Source organism: Podarcis cretensis (assembly GCF_951804945.1).
Source record: "Podarcis cretensis genome assembly, chromosome: 3".
Lineage (NCBI taxonomy): Eukaryota > Metazoa > Chordata > Lepidosauria > Squamata > Lacertidae > Podarcis > Podarcis cretensis.
Genome location: NC_137172.1, coordinates 45,140,942 through 45,158,924, shown reverse-complemented (window position 1 = coordinate 45,158,924; position 17,983 = coordinate 45,140,942). Strand labels below are relative to the sequence as shown.

The 17,983-nt window shown below is 43.3% G+C and overlaps 1 protein-coding gene across 2 annotated transcripts in view; it reads left to right on the top strand.

The window, feature by feature from the left end:
• Positions 1–17,983, top strand: part of SDCCAG8 (SHH signaling and ciliogenesis regulator SDCCAG8) — a 94,883-nt gene that overhangs the window by 54,204 nt on the left and 22,696 nt on the right. For both annotated transcript variants that reach the window (XM_079969491.1, XM_079969490.1), the window contains exons 15-16: positions 3,103–3,211; positions 7,649–7,780. In XM_079969491.1, the coding sequence (XP_079825617.1) occupies positions 3,103–3,211; positions 7,649–7,780 (241 nt within the window). The remainder of the gene's footprint in view (positions 1–3,102; positions 3,212–7,648; positions 7,781–17,983) is intronic.

The following is a 17,983-nucleotide window of genomic DNA, read 5'->3' as shown; positions in this document are numbered from 1 at the left end:
TCTTATGCAACCTGGTCACCCAGACCTAGGTGCAGCTGGGAAGCCCAGCCTGCCAAGATTTCCTCTTTCCAGAGAGGTTCCTTATTCCTGAGGAGCCTAGTTCTTCTGGGCTTTCAAGTATGCACAATAGATGACTTCCTGTGCCTACATTTTCTGATGTGATGTTCCCTATGGATTTCTGAGCCCAATTCCAGGTATTAATGTTGCAGTATAAAACTTAGAACAGCTTGAGACCCACATATCTAAAGGAGCACCTTTGCTTATAGGTGCCTACCTAAATCTGCAGTCCTTCCCATTGTCCCTTTGTCAAGTAAACTGCAGAGTGTGATGGCATGGAATGAGTCCTCTGTGGTAGCACTCCAGCTGTGAAATGATCTCTCCCTGGAGATGTGTCTGGTCCCAACATTGCTCACTTTTCAGGGCTTTTTAGAGTGCCCCTGGTGATGGTGGAATGTGTGTGTGTGTGTAGTTATTTTAGTTTATTTTAGTCTTTTGATGCTGCATTGTGGTTATGTTATCCACCTTTTGAGGGAATATGGTGCTGGTGGTTTTATGATTTATATGACTATTACTTACTGTTTTATGCTGCTGGTTTTGTTTTAATATTATTGATAATTATAATATCATTTTATTGTTATAAGCTGCTTTGGTTTCTTTGATAGACAGCAGGGTATTGAAATTTTAGATAAATATTGATTGATTGATTGATTGATTGATTGATTCAATCAATTTGTCCTTTCACTGTTCAGAGAAATTTCTTGTCCTGGCAATCACAGTTTCTGCTTAGGTACTCAGTGACTAGCTGCATTGCCCTGGAGCACATGTGTGATCTTGTCTAGCTCCTGGGATGCTTCTCAGAGTATACCATTCTTAGAACAAGATTATCTTGCCTTTCTTAACATCCTTTGCTAGCCTGGATTGCTAGCTCAACACTGAACTGACAGCCATCTCAATTTCAAACTGTGTTCTGTTTGAATCATGCAGCAGTGACACCAATCCTAGCAGGCCAATCTTTGCTAAAAATGAATGCAATTATTTGCTTTATGGCTTCATTCTACACAAGTGTATTAAGGGAAAGGGACTATTTGTGGCATCTCTCTGCATTCTATACAGCACTTCTGCGTATAAGCAGCTGTGACTTGGCATAGATGTTCAGAACAAGTTGTCATTTACTTTTTCCTTCCTTATCTGTAAGATCTCACTTAATTTGCTTGCTTTGGAGAATAGTATTTTGTGCCCATTGATAATTCTAATATGAATAACAAGAAAGGAAAAGTTAAGACATATTGAACACAAATATCTCATCTCAAATGCAATTATATTAAATTGCTTCACAGATGAAGGAACTAGAATTTTATCTGCTATTTAATTGAATACTCTGGTTTGTTTTGTTTTTCATATAGAGATCTGATCATAGTGCTTGCCGTATTCTGTATTTTCCTTTGACATTTCATTTGATGAATTAGTGAATAAAAATGTTCAATAATTTAAAACTGAAAAATTCAAGATTTTTGCTATGTTGTGAGGTACAAAATTTCAAAGCTCAATTCTCTCCCCACCCCAACCTAAACCCATGGCCTTTTTCACATATATTGTCTTCATTTCACGGTGTTTCCCATGTCTACAGTAAATTGGAGCTGTTGGCTAACAATTGCAAGAAGCTGTTCAGTTAATAATTTCAGTTACATATAAGGAAAATATTATATTTGCACTTTCTGAAGATTGGTCAAGTTATGGTATCTTCATACCAACTTTCTGTACCTTCACTTTTCTCTTAAAGACATCTATATTGTGCCGTACAAGTCCTCCTTAACTGATGTTTCAAATATACTTCACATATTCTGTGATCCATCCAGCAAACTAATATGACTCAAATGATAGCTTTTGTTTATCTCACGTGGAAGTTAGTTTGATTACATTAGCTGGTAGAACATGAAATATATTTTCTAAGGTCAGGTAGTAGTTTGTAGTTTGGTGTTATGCAGATCACTGGAATAATCTTTGTAGTACTATAGAACAGTATATAGTGACTCTTTCTGGTCATTGACCGTATTAAAGATATTTGATTTGAGTATATAGTGACAGACCATAACATGAACATATTAATGATTATCTGCTGTGAAACTGCTCATTAGATGCATGTGGAACTACAGAACACTTTGTCATTGTAATTTCTCCTAAAAACCATTACATTTAGGACTGCTGGAAAGTGTGTAATGTGTGACAATATATATGCATCCTGTTTCATACACAGAATTACTTTCCATGTAGGAATTTTATCAGTTTGAACTAGTGCTGATGGTAAATTTCTCCATGTTCACCAACCCTTTCACCAGGGATGGATTGGAGCAGGGAATAAATTTTGGTTATTTTTCTAGAGCTCCAAAATGTTGTGTTTGGGGGGGGGCGGGGTTATGGGGGATGATGGTCTTATCATTGTAGGAGCTTGCTCTGGATTTTTCCTTTGTTTAAAACAGTAGAAGCAGTGCATTGTCCTCACTAAGTCATTCCAGAAGGCAGCGTGATGGGCAGACCACCACTGGAAATTGGAATGGCATTCAACTGTCAGCAGACCCACTGAAATTGATGGACATGACTTAATTGGGCCTGTTAATTTTAATAGGTCTACTCTGAGTGAAATTGAATTCCATCCATCATGACCATTGCTACTGCCACCAAACCCACAAAAAAGCGAGCGCAAAGAAACCATTTCAGCCCTCAAACCTTCCCGCAAAAATCACAGTCCCTAATCTTGGGATTTCAGGGTGGTTCACTACAGCTCAAGTTGAAGCAACCTTAAAATGGGAAGGGGGAGACCAAAAAATTGGTAGGGGGCTTCTCTCACACAGATTTAGTCATGGGCAAGTAAGATCAAGATGCTCAGGAACAGGCTTGAGCATGTGGTTTTCTTACCACTTTTGAAGGGACTTTTCCATTATGACTTTCCATAGAGATTCGGATGTCAATTTATTTAATTGAAAACTAGGTTCTAGCATTAATATAACACTTTAAAATGTTGCTTCTAAACTGTCCTGTATTGCATTTCAAACTTTGTATATGTAGAATATAACATATGCACATTTTTTAATGTATGATTTCTAGTTAATGAACTGGATTCCTTGCTGAGTTCACAGAATGCACTCTTATCAAAATTAAAAGAAGAGTGCTGCACGTTGGCAAAGAAGCTTGAAGATATGACAGAAAAAAACAGGTAGGCAACATTTTTACTCTTTGTACACAGAGGTACTTACAGGCTTACTACTTATGAGTAGCTAATAGAAATTTGTGAATTGATAAACCATTTTTACAGCACTTACATAGTTCAGTTTTAGTATTATGTTTCTAGTCTTCCATATTCCTTAACATATACATTAAATATGAAAAAAATCACATATGCAACCAGGTCTGTCCCACTGGTGAGGTAAGGTGAGCACTGGCAGATGAAGATGGGTGCGGTCTGCCCCGGGTGTCTTTCCTGATGGGGGGTGACATTGCTGCCCAGCCCCCCTGGGCCGCTCGCAGCACCCCCCAGGACGCTGGCGGCATGCCTCATCCCTGCTGGCTGCTAGCCCTGCCCCCAGGTGCACGGCATGCTAGCTCTGCCTCTGAAGGTGAGGCAGCTGCCTCGATTGGTGGAAGCCTAAGAGGCAGCACCTGCCTCACCTCCGCCACCGGCAGCACTGGTTTCCAAGGAGATCTTTCCAAAATCTTAAAAGATCTCACGAGTGCGCAAGGTCTCTCAAGACTTTGGCAAAATCTGTCTGGAAACTGGCACTGCTGCCAGTGCTTTGTGGATGCCACTGCACAATGCAGGTAAGAGAGCCGTGGTACCAGCGGTGAGGCAGCAGTGGGGGAGGGGTGGAAGTGAGGGAGGCAGCACGTTCCCATTTCTCCTCAAGCAACATGCTGCCCCTGTACACAACCAATGTGGGCAGACTACTTTCTTTTTCCATTTCTATTTCTGTTCACCTAGGTCTTAGGATAACTTGATTTTTTAATGTAGTGTGAGCCACGGGAAAGCCCTCAGACAAATATCACATGCACACACCTGTCACATTGGAGCTACTTACCAGATGCCCAGCTTACACACAATTAGTGTTAATATACCTGTGGCACTAATGTAGCAACATGTATGTGGACAGGTGCATGTGGTAACTGTATTCAGACATGATAGAGACTACATAGACTGCTGGCACATCTTTAAATCAAATCTTATATAGTGGTGCCTTTGAGGTACATATCTCTTTCCGCTTTGCCCACTTATTGGCGAACATATAATCCCACCTTGCAAAAAGTAGGTGCTTACATCTGATTAAGTGCCAAACGTATTGGCTGCATTGAGGCATCACAATAAATTATGGCCTATCTTGACAAACAGAAGCCCTAACCTCCTTCTGGGCTTGCGTTGTCCCACCTCTCCTCTCTGCCTCCAGCATAGCTAGCTTGGGATATGGCACCTCACCAATACTACTAAGAAGTAAGAAGTAGACACAGCTTTGGGTCTGAAGTCCAGACATTTGTTAATATGCTTCAGAATGTAGTAAAAGATCCCTTTCTCTTCAGCTAGTGTGTGTTGAGATGTGTGCCCAAACTCTGATTTGTATGGAAGACTCATGTGGTTATAATAGTGTGCTACTGTTCAAAGAGCATTTCACTTTCTAATAGAGAGACAAGAATGGTGAGCTTCATTGCTCCAGTTAAATGATATATATTGAATTGTAATTGTTTACACTTGCTCCTTCACCATCTCAGTTTATTCTCTGATGCTGACTGGGTTTGTACCTATTTTGCTCTGTAGCTGTTGGCATTAGCACAACACTTTCTTCAAACTATACAGGGTACCCATGGATGCCCAGAGCAGGCCTAAGAGATGCTGCTTTAATTCTTGCTAGTTTTTTTCAGCAATTGCGTAGCTTCTGCCAGGAAGTTTCAAAAAGAAAAGTCCTTTCCCAATTATTTGTAGTGTAGTACAGATAGATAGGTTTTGTGATCCCCCCACCAATCACAGGTCTCACCATTTTTCTGATTGAGCTTCACAAATTAATGCTTATTAAATACTCACATACTTTGGGTAAGATTGCCTAGGATTGGAATTAAAGATGCATAAAACATTTTGAGGGCTTCTGTTGAATATACTTAGGTTGCCTAAAGATGAATTTACATTATGGAAGTGGGTTGCAAACATGCTTTACTGTGTTCAGATATTACCTTAAGTAATGTATTAATAAAGCTAGCCTTCAGGCGTAATTGGTGTGTAGAATCTATAATAATAAAAATTGTAATGAGCGGAAATTTCCGTATATATATGGGCGGATCTTGGAAGTGCTCGATTTACTCCCCTCAAGCTGCACAGTTGACACTGTGTACACATGCAAATGTAAAAATACAGTCCTGCAGTGTTCTCTGTATAATTTTGCTTACCCTCTTTTTGGGTTGTCTCAAAGTTTGAGGCTTGTGGATTGATGCTTGACACTGCCCATTGTGTATTTGTGATTTGCGTTTTGTAATTAAGGGCAACAATGGGAGTCCATTGGGTCTTGTTATATATAATGGTTGGTTTAATTTGTTTCACTTCTATCTTGTTAATTGTAAATTGATCATTAAGATTTGAATTCTAATCTGTCACTAGGGTTGAGTGTATTGAAGCTAGAGAAATGATCCTGTTTTTAATCACTGATGATGAGAAACAAATTTTACCATTTCAGTGCATATTGCTGTCCATATATTTTAACACTATATTTTATGGTGTTATAAATATTGTTAAATGACTTTTAGTGTAGTTTTACTGTTTGACTATAATGGATAAATTATATTACCATTTTGGCAACAGTAGGCATCCAACTGTGTGAGTTTAATTGAAGTAAAGAACACGCACCCGGTTGAACTGTTTTTCTGCATGTTTGATTGGTGCTCTATTAGAAGACAGCAGTCATTACACTGAAGCACTGTGAGGAAAACATTTGCCCAAGGTAGAGAATCAGAATGCCAGACATTCTGAAAAAACCTACTCCGGCAGTGATACTCAGCCCCTTTTCTGAATTATTGAGTTTTCAATTAAAATCAATAGAACCTACCTCACATTTAATTATAATACTATGAAATGGTCGGATTCATGAGAAATGAAAAAACCATTCTAATGGACAAAGCATCTAGGTTGGAATTTCTATGCTGCCTACCAAAGGTTGGAGGAAGAAAGCTGGCCATGAGCCACCTTTGTACATATCCTAAATGTTGAATTGATTTAAAGGATAGCGCAGCTTTTTGACAGCATCAGATTTACGGGGGCTTCCTGATGTTTTATTTTGCAATACTGTACTACTGCAATCGTACTATTTCCATCGCTCTGCTTAGAATTCAGGCAAACTTGTTGGACAAGTAGCAAAGCCCAGAGTCCTAAGCTAGACTTCACCCAAGGAATCCCTTCTGCAATTAATCGGTTGGACCCAGCTCTGTTCCTGGGGGCCCAAGTGGCTAGAAGCCACTTTTACCAGTTCTGCCTGGTATGACAGCTATGACTGTTTCTGAACTGGGAAAACTTGGCCACAGTAGTTCAGGCATTGGCACATTGGTGACTTCGAGATTGGATTACTGCAGTGCACTCTATGTAGGGTTTCCCTTGTCTTCAACCTGGAAACTGCTGCTAATTCAGATTGCTGCAGCATATCACCTCTGCTGGTTGCTGAGGTGCTGGTTGAACCCAGGTCAAGTTCAAGGTGTTACTGTTGTTACATAAAACTCTTAATGGCTTGGGATCGCCTTGCCCAGCATGTGACCACTCAACTTCTTTCATCTGTGAAACTGGAACTATTACAGGTGCCACACAATACTTTTTCTGCCCTTCTGTGAAATCTTTCTTTTATTGTGGGAGTACCTACACTTTGGAACTCCCTGCCTATGGCCATCAGGTAGATACATCCACTGTGTTCTTTTTGGTGCCTGCTTAAAACGTTTTTGTTTTGGCAAGTATTTCTAGACATGTAGGTGCTGATGTGCTTTAATCTTCTTCTTTGGTTTTTTTGTTTTTTGTTTTTTGTTTTTGCTTACTGCTTATTTTAACTGTCTTTATGGATAATGTTAATATTTCTTAGAAACTGTTTAGAGGTTTTGTTACTCTCCAGCAGTACATAAATTTTGTTAGGTAAAACAGATAACGAGAAAAGAAAATAGATACTTTATGTTGAACAAATCTGTAGAAATCAATTTATTTTCCTGTACTGTTTTATTAACATTTGTATAAAACCTTTTTGTAGTGTGGAACTTCTTGCAGTGTCCAGTCCATTTCTTGTGCATTTATGGAGGTGTAAGTTCACTGAGTTCAGTGGAAATTATTTCCCATTAAAAATTTAGGATTGCAGTTTTGCAAGAACTTTATAATATCCTCTTCTTGCCTGGTGGTTCATATCAAAGAATGTATAGTATTGTATAAGGCGAGTTTCATGCATTACTAATAGCCATCTTTCTTGTAACCCATCTGCCAAAAAAATATTCCATACAATTTTTAAGCCAACTGCTGCAATACTACTTATTTTAATTTTAAAAGTAAGTAAGACGCTTCCCATGCGGATGTATACTGGACTTTTGTTAAGGTGGTTGCACACTGCAGGATAAAATCTGGCAACATCCATCATCAGTGTGCTTAATTCTCCAGGTCTGAAGTCAGCCAGCTTACTCAGGAAAATGAATATGTCCATGACAGACTTGAGAAAATGCTGAAAAGGAATGATGAATTGGAGGAGCAGTGTATCCAACATGGAAGGATGCATGAGAAAATGAAGCGAAGGTAGGAGGATTTAGTAATTTATCCCTATGTGGGTCTACTATAACAAACCTTGTGGTTCCTTTGATGTGCATGTTCTTAAGTTTCAGGAACAAGACCAAACTATTTCCGACTATGGTTTCATTGTGTAAATATTCTGGGTATTGTTTCAATACACATGCACAGTATATTAAGCATTACAGTGGTACCTTGGTTTAAGTACTTAATTCATTCTGGAGGTCCATACTTAACCTGAAACTGTTCTTAACCTGAAGCACCACTTTAGCTAATGGGGCCTCCTGCTGCCGTTGTGCCGCCAGAACACAATTTCTGTTCTCATCCTGAATCAAAGTTCTTAACATGAAGCACTATTTCTGGGTTAGCTGAGTCTGTAACCTGAAGCGTATGTAACCCGTGGTACCACTGTATACATGCACCCTATATTAAACATGCACTTTAAAAAAACCCCAGTTAATTTCACACACGATTTTAGGCTGTTTATATTGTCTGCACTGACACTCATATGAATGGTCTAAATATATGTTATTTAAATAAGCTTGTGTCCTATTTAAGCAGCAAGTATGTTTGTGTCCTAATCCTTCATTAATTGGCATATTTTTCACTGGCTTTTATTTTAAACCTTTTTTACTTCCTTATCCGTAAAACTTGAAATCTCATTTAAATATCAACAGAACAGCAGTTACCTTTTAAATAAAATGTTTGAACATAGAATGTATTTTAGCTCCCTACCCAGTAGAGGCTAGCAATGATTTTGATTTTAGGTCTAGGTGCCACACTCTCCTTAGCAATAACGGAGTAGGGAGTGGGGCCAAGTCTCCTTCGTTTCCCATGTTCCTCTTGCTGAGAGAGAGGTGGTAATTTGTATGGTTACATCTGACCCAGTGTAATACTACAGAGCAGTCATTGCTGAAAAGTTGTAGAGCACTTGAAATTTTTCCGATGGAGGCTATTCTCTCCCATCTCACGTGATTCCGCTTTGTATTCAGTTGCAAATCAAAGCTCTTGCTTGTTGCCTCAGAGGCAGCTGACCTTCTCTAACATGCCATCTGCAATCACCCCTACATCTGCTTAAGAAATGCCACTTCTCTGTTTTTTTCCTCTCGCTGAATTTCTAAATGTCTTACTTGCTGTTTCTGAATCTTGTCGTTTATAATCCTTTGGCCCAATTTCCAGTCCCCTTGGTAATATTCATATCAGAATCTATTAAGTTGCATTTTAGGAGTCAAATGCTTTATAAATGGCAACGTGTTTGCATTTGCTGATTTGGTAATTTTATCTACATTATGGACTGTTTCCTTATACATCCATTCTCTGCTAAACTACCATTTTCTCAAAGGAGGGACTCAACTGGATGCCAGAGGACACTTTCCTGCTTTATTGTTTTCTTCATGTCATGTCCCACAGTTTCAATCTCAAAGGACCCTCAGAGTGGCTTTATCTCGGTTTCTGCTTGTCTCAGTGAGTTGATGTGGAATCTTGAGTGTCTGTCTTTTCTGTTCACAGAAAGAGAGATTCAGACCTTTCTCTTTCTTCAGGTTTGTTGAGGAGAAGGAGTCGGACTTCCTCCTACCCAGTGTATCCCCCACAGATAGCTAGTGGAATAATTCAGAAGGTTATTACCATTTTTGAATGGAGAGAATTCTGTTGACAGCAATGCAGGGAGTTTTCATGGCTTGATCTAGTGTTCTGATTAAGGGAAATAATAGTACCACTCTATTATGCCTCGGTCAGACCACTCACAGAGAACTGTGTCCAGTACTAAGCACCACAATTTAAGAAGGATGTTGACAAGCTGGAAGGTGTGTAGAGTAGGGGAGCCAAGATGATATAGGGCCTGGAAACCAGTCTTATGAGCAACAGTTGAGGAAGTTAGGTATGTTTAGCCTGGGAAAGAGGAGACAGCCATATTCAGATATCTAAAGGGCTGTCATATGGAAGATGGAAGAAGCTTGTTTTCTCCTACTCTGGAGGCTAGGACCCAAACCAATGAAGATTCCTACTAAACATCAGCAAGGACTTTCTGAGAAGTGGTGGACTCTCCTTCCTTGGAGGTTTTTAAGCAGAGGTTGGATGGCAATCTGTTATGGATGCTTTAGTTGAGATTCCTGCATTACAGGGGATTGGACTAGATGACCCTTGGGGTCCCTTCCAACTCTAAGATTTTATGATTCTATCAATGTCTTTAAGGCCTACCTATGTATTCACATCAGAACCAGCCATGTTTGTGTATGTTGGGAGGCACTTTCAATCCCAAGCAGTACTCTTCAGGCTTTTGACGCCCCGAATGACAGTTTCTGACAACTTCTTCACATTGTTAACACCACCAAATAAAACACTTTGAAGTGCCAACCTATTGGTTAGAGCTTATCTAAATTTACCATGTGAATGAGAATCCCCCCCAGAGTGCAAGTTCTTCCAAGCTGGTGGCCTTGTATCTTTTTCTTTTATTTTTAGAGCATAGTAACAACACTCTGCATTTTTCACCACTGTACTAAAATATATACTTGGCCAACGTATGAAACATCATTACCATGGCAGTGCCTTAGGGCAGAGAGAACAGCTCAGAAATATGATAGACAGGGTTTTAAAATGCTAAGTCCTCTCTTGTTTCTTATCTCTGAATGAGGCATGCTCATGTATTTCTAATTAACACAGAAAAGTTATATAGAACAAAAATACGGTTTAAAAACCATACCTTTTCGTATAGAATAGCCACTCTCTGCTCAATTACATTAGCTTGTCATCTTCCTGATATGTGCAACTCCAAAACACAGTTTTAGAGTCTATGTAGCTCCTTTCACTTGCTATATACATCTATGTGCCTGATTAATATTTTTTAAAGGGTTTTTAACACATACTTGATCTCTTTCAAGTACCACAGTTCAAAGGAAAAGCCTAGAGGACTGGCAGTTTGGGGCAGATGTGTGTCTATTCCTCAGGCATCAGTGGCTGTATGTTAACAATTTTTTTAAAAAAATGTTGCAGCCATCTGTGTAACAAGACAGCAGAGATCTGCACTTGCCTGCTACTATAAATAAGAAGGAATCTTGTCTGGCTTCAGAGAAGCTGGATTTATAAAGACTTGATGTGTCAAATCCTAATTGTGTACCATGCTGCTGGGATGTGTTGGCAGCCAAGAACCTGAAGTGGTCTTCCCTTCAGACATTTTAGGGAAGCACAGCATTTCTGGAAGCTGTTTCTCTAACTTATGTGTGATTTGAAGGTTGTGTTTTTTTTAATGTGCACTTCACCCAACGGAATTGCCTGCTTCCCCCCTTCCTTCCTTCCTTCCTTCCTTCCTTCTTTCTCTCTTTCTCTCTCCCCTCTCCTCCCACATAGACAGTATATATGGCTAAACAACACTATTGTGAACTTTAAATCTTCAAGTGACCCATTTAATTCAATTGAGTGAAATCATGGTAAAAGGGTGAATGGTTGCAATTAACTTACAGTTTCTACAAACTTTTTAGAAATCGTGCAGTCAGATCTGTTTAGAAAACGTGCTGTGGATTAACAACCAGTTTGTTTTTACTTTTTAATTGGCTTTCATTTTTTAAAACCCTAGGGTATGATCCAGACCACTATGTGTTCAGCTCCCACACAGATGATTCCCAAATGATCAATAAAATCTGGTTTGCTTCCTATTGTGCCCCTGTGTACACACAAATGGGCATGAAAACAATCAGCACAATAGGGTACTAGAATAAATGGGCAATTTGTGTACATCTCCCATATTATGTTCATTTCTCTTTCCCATCTTGACATAAGTTACTTGTACTCTGGGACCCATGCCTGGATGTAGACAGAAGGAAAGGGGTGTATAAAACAGTCTTCGTGTGAGGGTCTGGCACCTGTGGTGATCTGGATTACTTTACAAAACAGCTTGAATTATCTGTCATGTGCAGCAGGTTTAGTGTGGTTTCTGCACAGAGATGCTATGGTTGTGAAAAGGTTCTGCCCAACACACAAGAGAAGAACACTTATACTTCTTTCAGTTTTATGGCATTGCATAGATGAATATTGTTGTAAAAAAATGTTTTTCCTAAAGCCCTTGTTTATACCTAGAAATAAATACGGCTATCTACCTATATGAATGTTTTGCAGCACATGAACTACTAGACTGAATGGATACATTATTGTCCTGAATTTCATCATACAGATTTTTTTTTAAAAAACTATTTACAACAATCTTTGGTGCAGTATGACCAACTATTTAATAACTTACGTTCAAAATACGCAAATAATGTAATGATGTAGAAATACATTGCCTGCAGTCTTCACATTTCTGAATGTTTAGAACGGGTAGCCATCATAGTACCCTCTAGATGTTGCTAGACTACAACTCCCATCATACCTGACCATTGACGATGCAACTGGAGCTGATGGGAATTGGAGTACAACAACATTTAGAGAGTACCACATGGACTACCTCTAGTTTACTATATAAAGAAAGCAATGATGCAAATCCATTTATCGGATTGTGTACAATAAGTATATAAGACTATTTAGGTCACGCTTGGAAAAAAATTACTTGGCAAACACTCTTGATCAGTTTCACACCATTGTTTTTCCAGCTGAAGCATGGCTAAGTCATATGATGAGTTTATTTATGCCTCACAATGTCAGCCACAGGTAGAAGAACTTAAAGTCACAAGTAAATGACATCCTTCATTGTGGTGGGATAATGAGCTGCTTGTGCGTTGAAACTGGATCCCTCAGAGCTCACTCAGTGTAGTGAAACCCTGCCTTGAGCGGAGCCCTTCAGCATGGCTCCGTCAGTCGCTGGTAGAATCTGACAGTGGGCGTTTGCGGAAACGTTTCCAACATAAAAGCTGTTTCACGGACATGCGCCTCCTGGATTCCCTGCGTGACAGTTTCCGGCGAGGGGTGGGGGTCCTTAAAGGCTGTTCTGATACCTCCTCGCTGTTCTCACTGGAAGTATCCCAGAGCCTCCCCTCCGACTCCCTTTCCTTTGGAGCTCCCACACTCCCCCTACTGGTTCCCTCTTCTGCTGAAGAAGAGGCTCTCCTATTCTCCTGAAGCCTTCTCACCACCTGCCCTTCCGATGGCAGTTCCCTGACATCCACCTCCCCCCCAGGGCCCCCTTCACCCCCTCCCGCCTCCTCTCTTACTGGCGGCGAGGACGGAAATCCCTGGAAGGAACTCCCCTCATCCTCCGAGGATTCAAACACTTCTAACCACGGCCTTCCGCCTCTTTCCCCTTCTTCCTCTCCTTCGTCGGAATCTGTTTCCACCTCCACTTCCGACTCTGGGAACCCTTCAAATTCCCCTTCCTCATCTGTGGTCCCGAAGTGTTCCCTCCTAAACCTTGCCACTGGTTGTGGTTTCCTTGGGAAACGCCGATGAAACGTTTCTATTAAAATCTCGTCTTTGACTTCCTCTGCCGGTACCCATGTGTTTCCTGACTCTTCCTCCCCCTCCCATTCTACCAAGTATTCCACCTGATTCCCCTTCCACCTGGAATCAATGATCCCCGCCACATCCATGTTGCGTTCTCTCTCTTCTATGACGGGTGTCCGGGTCACCTCCCTCTCATGTTCCCCCCACTCACACCCCTCTCTGTATGGCGACAGTAATGACCTGTGAAATACTGGGTGCAATTTCATGTGACTGGGCAATCGGAGTTTGAATGCTACTGGGTTGACCTGCTGTATGACCTCAAAGGGTCCCAACCGTTTGGGTCTCAATTTCTTACACCCTCCCTTGAACGGCAGTCCTTGGGTGGATAGCCACACCCGGTTACCCACCCTTATGGTTTCGCCTTCCCTCCTATTTCTGTCAGCTTGCTTCTTGTATTCTTCTTTGGCTTTCTCTAAGTTGAGTTGGAGCTGACGGTGGATCGCTTCCATCTCTTCAACAAAAATTTCCGCTGCAGGTACACTCCACCTTCCCCCGCCCTCTCCTGGAAACGCCCGAGGATGACACCCATAATTGGCTAGAAAGGGACTCATCCCTGTGGACACGTTCTCCGCGTTGTTGTAGGCAAATTCTGCCAGAGGTAACCAGTCTACCCAATCAGTTTCTCTGTCCTTTACATAACACCTCAGATATTGTTGCAAAACCCCGTTTGCCCTTTCTGCTTGCCCATTTGTTTCTGGGTGCCTGGCGGTGGAAAAACTTACCTCCACATGCAACATGCTCATTAGTTTCCTCCAGAACCTAGAAGTAAATTGTTTTCCTCTGTCGCTCAAAACCCTCAAGGGGGCGCCATGCAACCTAAAAATGTGCTCCACAAACAACCTTGCGGTTTCTTCCGCTGTCACTGCATGTGAACAAGCTATAAAGTGGCACATCTTAGTTAGTAGATCCACCACCACCATGACCGCGGTTTTCCCTTTGGATCTCGGTAGATCTGTCATGAAGTCTATGGATACCATCTCCCATGGCCTTTCTGGGGTGGGTAAGGGTTCTAATAACCCCGCTGGCGCCAACCTCTCTCCCTTTGCTCTTTGGCACCTGTCGCATCCCCTGACATACTCCCGCACGTCTTCCCGCACCTTGGGCCACCAAAACTCCCTGGTAACCAACCACATGGTCTTGTGCTGCCCGAAGTGCCCCGCCGTGGGGCTGTCATGCAACTGTTTAAGCACCCGCCCTCTTAGTCCCCCACCTGGTATGTAGAGCGCCCCTTTGTAATATAGTTTTCCGTTCTTTTCCTCAAACCCCCCTGCGTTCTCACCTGTCTCCCTGAGTTCCCTAAGTTTCTCTTGGGCATATTCATCGTTTTCAATACCCTCTACCAGTTCTCTTTGCCCCACCAATGCCGCCCCACAAACCCAGTGGTCCTCTGAGATGATATGTCTTTCTTCCGCCCCTCCTTCCCCCTCCAAGTACTCAGGTTTTCTGGAGAGAGCGTCCGCCCTGACATTCTCAGCCCCTGGCACGTAGCGAATTTCAAAATTGAACTTGGAGAACTCTTGCGCCCATCTTACTTGTCTCTGGTTCAATACTCGGGCTGTTCTCCAGTATTCTAGATTTTTGTGGTCTGTCCGCACTTGAACCTTGTGTTGCGCCCCAATCAACAGGTGTCTCCATCTCTTGAACGCTTCGTGGACAGCGAGTAATTCTCTGTCGTACACCGTATAATTCCTCTCAGACCTGTTCAATTTCCTCGAGAAGAAGGCACACGGCCTCCATTCCGACGTATTCGCTCCTGGCTGCAGAAGCACGGCGCCCACCGCTCTGTCAGACGCGTCGGTTTCCACCCTCATCGGCTGCTGCAGATCCACGTGTAAGAGTTGTTCTTCCGAAGCAAACGCCCTCTTTAAACTTTCGAAAGCTCGCTGCGCTTCTTCCGTCCAGACAAATTTCTTCTTGCTGCTGAGACAATCCGTGATGGGGGCTGTTAAATGGGCGAAGTTCTTGATGAACTTCCGATAGAAGTTTCCGAACCCCAAAAACCTCTGCACATCTTTCTTAGTTTTCGGTGGCCTCCATTCCAGCACTGCTTGCACCTTGCTAGGATCCATGGCCAGCCCCTTGTCCGACAACCGGTACCCAAGGAATTCCACCTCCCTGGTGTGAAACTGACACTTCTCCAGTTTCACCCACAGCTGGTTTTCTTGCAGTTTGCTCAGTACTTCTCTTACATCTCGCACATGCTGCTCTTCATCCTCTGAGTACACCAGCACATCGTCCAAGAACGCAGCGCAGTTCTTGTACAGCAATGGTCCTAGTACGTGATTCATGAATGATTGAAATACTGCGGAACCCGCCTGGAGGCCGAAAGGCATAACGCAGTACTCAAATGCCCCCAAGGGGGTGAACATAGTGGTTTTCCACTCATCTCCCTTTCTCATACGTATCAGGTTATACGCCCCCCTCAGGTCCAGCTTGGTAAAAATCTTCCCTTTTCTCACCCGGGTCAGAATGTCATCGATTCTGGGCATAGGGAAGGTCACGGGTTCGGACACTGCGTTTAGGGCCCTGAAATCCACAATTAATCTCGGTTTGTCCGAGTTTTTTTTGTCTACAAAGAACACTGGGCTACCCCCCACCGCTCGTGACTCCCTGATGAACCCACGCTTGAGGTTTTTGTCAATAAACTCCCTTAGCTCCTGCATCTCTCTGTCAGACATTGCATACACCTTGCCCACTGGCAATTGCGCTCCTGGAAGTAAGTTGATTTGGCAGTCAAAGGGTCTGTGCGGGGGTAGTTTATCTGCTTCCCTTTCGCTGAAGACGTCGGCAAAATCTGCATATTGTCGTGGTACCCTACCTTGTTCCATTGCTTCTATCTTTGCTAACGTGGCCTGAGTGCCTACTTGGCCCCCTTTTTCTGTGCAGTGTCCCATACAATGTGCTGACCCAAAGGAAACCACTCTCTGATGCCATCCCACAAGCGGATCATGCAGCGCTAGCCAGCTCATCCCCAAAATGATGGGCGCTCCTCCCAACGTGGCTATATTAAACGCTATCCGTTCCGTGTGTCTTGCCACCCTCATTGTCATGGGGACAGTCTGCTGGTCTACTTCTCCCCCCAACAGCGCCCTCCCATCAATCGTGGTCACCTGCAGGGGATTTTTTAAAGGAATGGTTTGTATCTGATGGGCGGCTGCAAACTCCTTACTCATAAAGTTGCAGGAGCTGCCTGAGTCTAATAGCGCCTTCACTTTTAGTGGGTGTCCGTTTGCCAGCTCCAGCAATACCTCTATTACAAGAGCTGGTCTTGGGGGTTCTGGCGTGGGCACATTTACTGTTCCTTGGCCTGGCTGCTGTGCCCCGTCGGTGGCAGCCAGGCGTTGGCTTTTACTTGCTCCTTAGCTCCTTCTCCCTCCTCCCCAACGGCCCCCGCCATTCCTTGCCATTCCTTTCTTTGCGGACAAACTCTGGCAAAATGACCTGGCTGTTGGCAGAGAAAACATTTCTTGGCGCCTTTTCCCTCCTTCTTCCGCCCTTCACTGGGGTTTGAAATTGCGCGCGCGCGCGCTGTTCCGATTTCCATCGGCTCTGCTGGCAGAGAGGGCTGCTCTGGCATCTCTGGAATGCGGAAATCCCTCCAACGCTCCCCTTTCCCTTCCCGCTTCTCCAAGGCTCTGGCCTCCTGGCGTGACCCTATGGCCAGCGCTGATTTAGTCAGATGGTCCATAGACTCCGCCCTGGGCCCCCGGGAAAGTTCGTCTTTCACTGCCGAAGATAGTCCTTCTTCGAACAGCATTTGTATCGGTTCCGCTGACAAATCCCATCCTAATTTATGGATCAACATGGTGAACTCAGTCCAGTACTCACGGACAGATCGGTTCCCTTGTTTACACGCCATTAACTGCCTGCGCGCCACTCCCTGCTCAATCTCGCTGGAAAACATCAGATCCATGGCGCGAAAAAACTTCCTTGTGTCCCTTAGGGCTTCATTATTGGCTGCCATTAGTGGCCTCACCCAATCTCTGGCCCCGCCTTCGAGATGCCCAATCACATAAGCAACCCTCGAATCCTCATCAGGAAAATCATCAAACTGCAGATTGAGGGCATATTGCATCTCTGTCCTGAAGGCTTGATAATTCCTGGGATCACCCCCAAACTTCTGCACCAGTCCTGGCACTTTCCTCGAGAGCTGGGCGGCTTTCCCCTTTTCTGCATCATGAGCCCTCCTCTCCTCCAGCCTCGCCGTTTGCAGAGCTAACTGTACCTCCAACATCCTGTACCTTTCTTCCAGGCTAGGACCGGCTGCAGCTGCTCCCCCATCTCCGGCTCCGGCTGGGTTGCTCATGATGCCTCTCTTTGCACAAGCTGCTTTCAGGGACTGTCAGATTGCTGTGGTGGGATAATGAGCTGCTTGTGCGTTGAAACTGGATCCCTCAGAGCTCACTCAGTGTAGTGAAACCCTGCCTTGAGCGGAGCCCTTCAGCATGGCTCCGTCAGTCGCTGGTAGAATCTGACAGTGGGCGTTTGCGGAAACGTTTCCAACATAAAAGCTGTTTCACGGACATGCGCCTCCTGGATTCCCTGCGTGACAGTTTCCGGCGAGGGGTGGGGGTCCTTAAAGGCTGTTCTGATACCTCCTCGCTGTTCTCACTGGAAGTATCCCAGAGCCTCCCCTCCGACTCCCTTTCCTTTGGAGCTCCCGCACTCCCCCTACTGGTTCCCTCTTCTGCTGAAGAAGAGGCTCTCCTATTCTCCTGAAGCCTTCTCACCACCTGCCCTTCCGATGGCAGTTCCCTGACATTCATATTCTTAGGTACCTTTCAA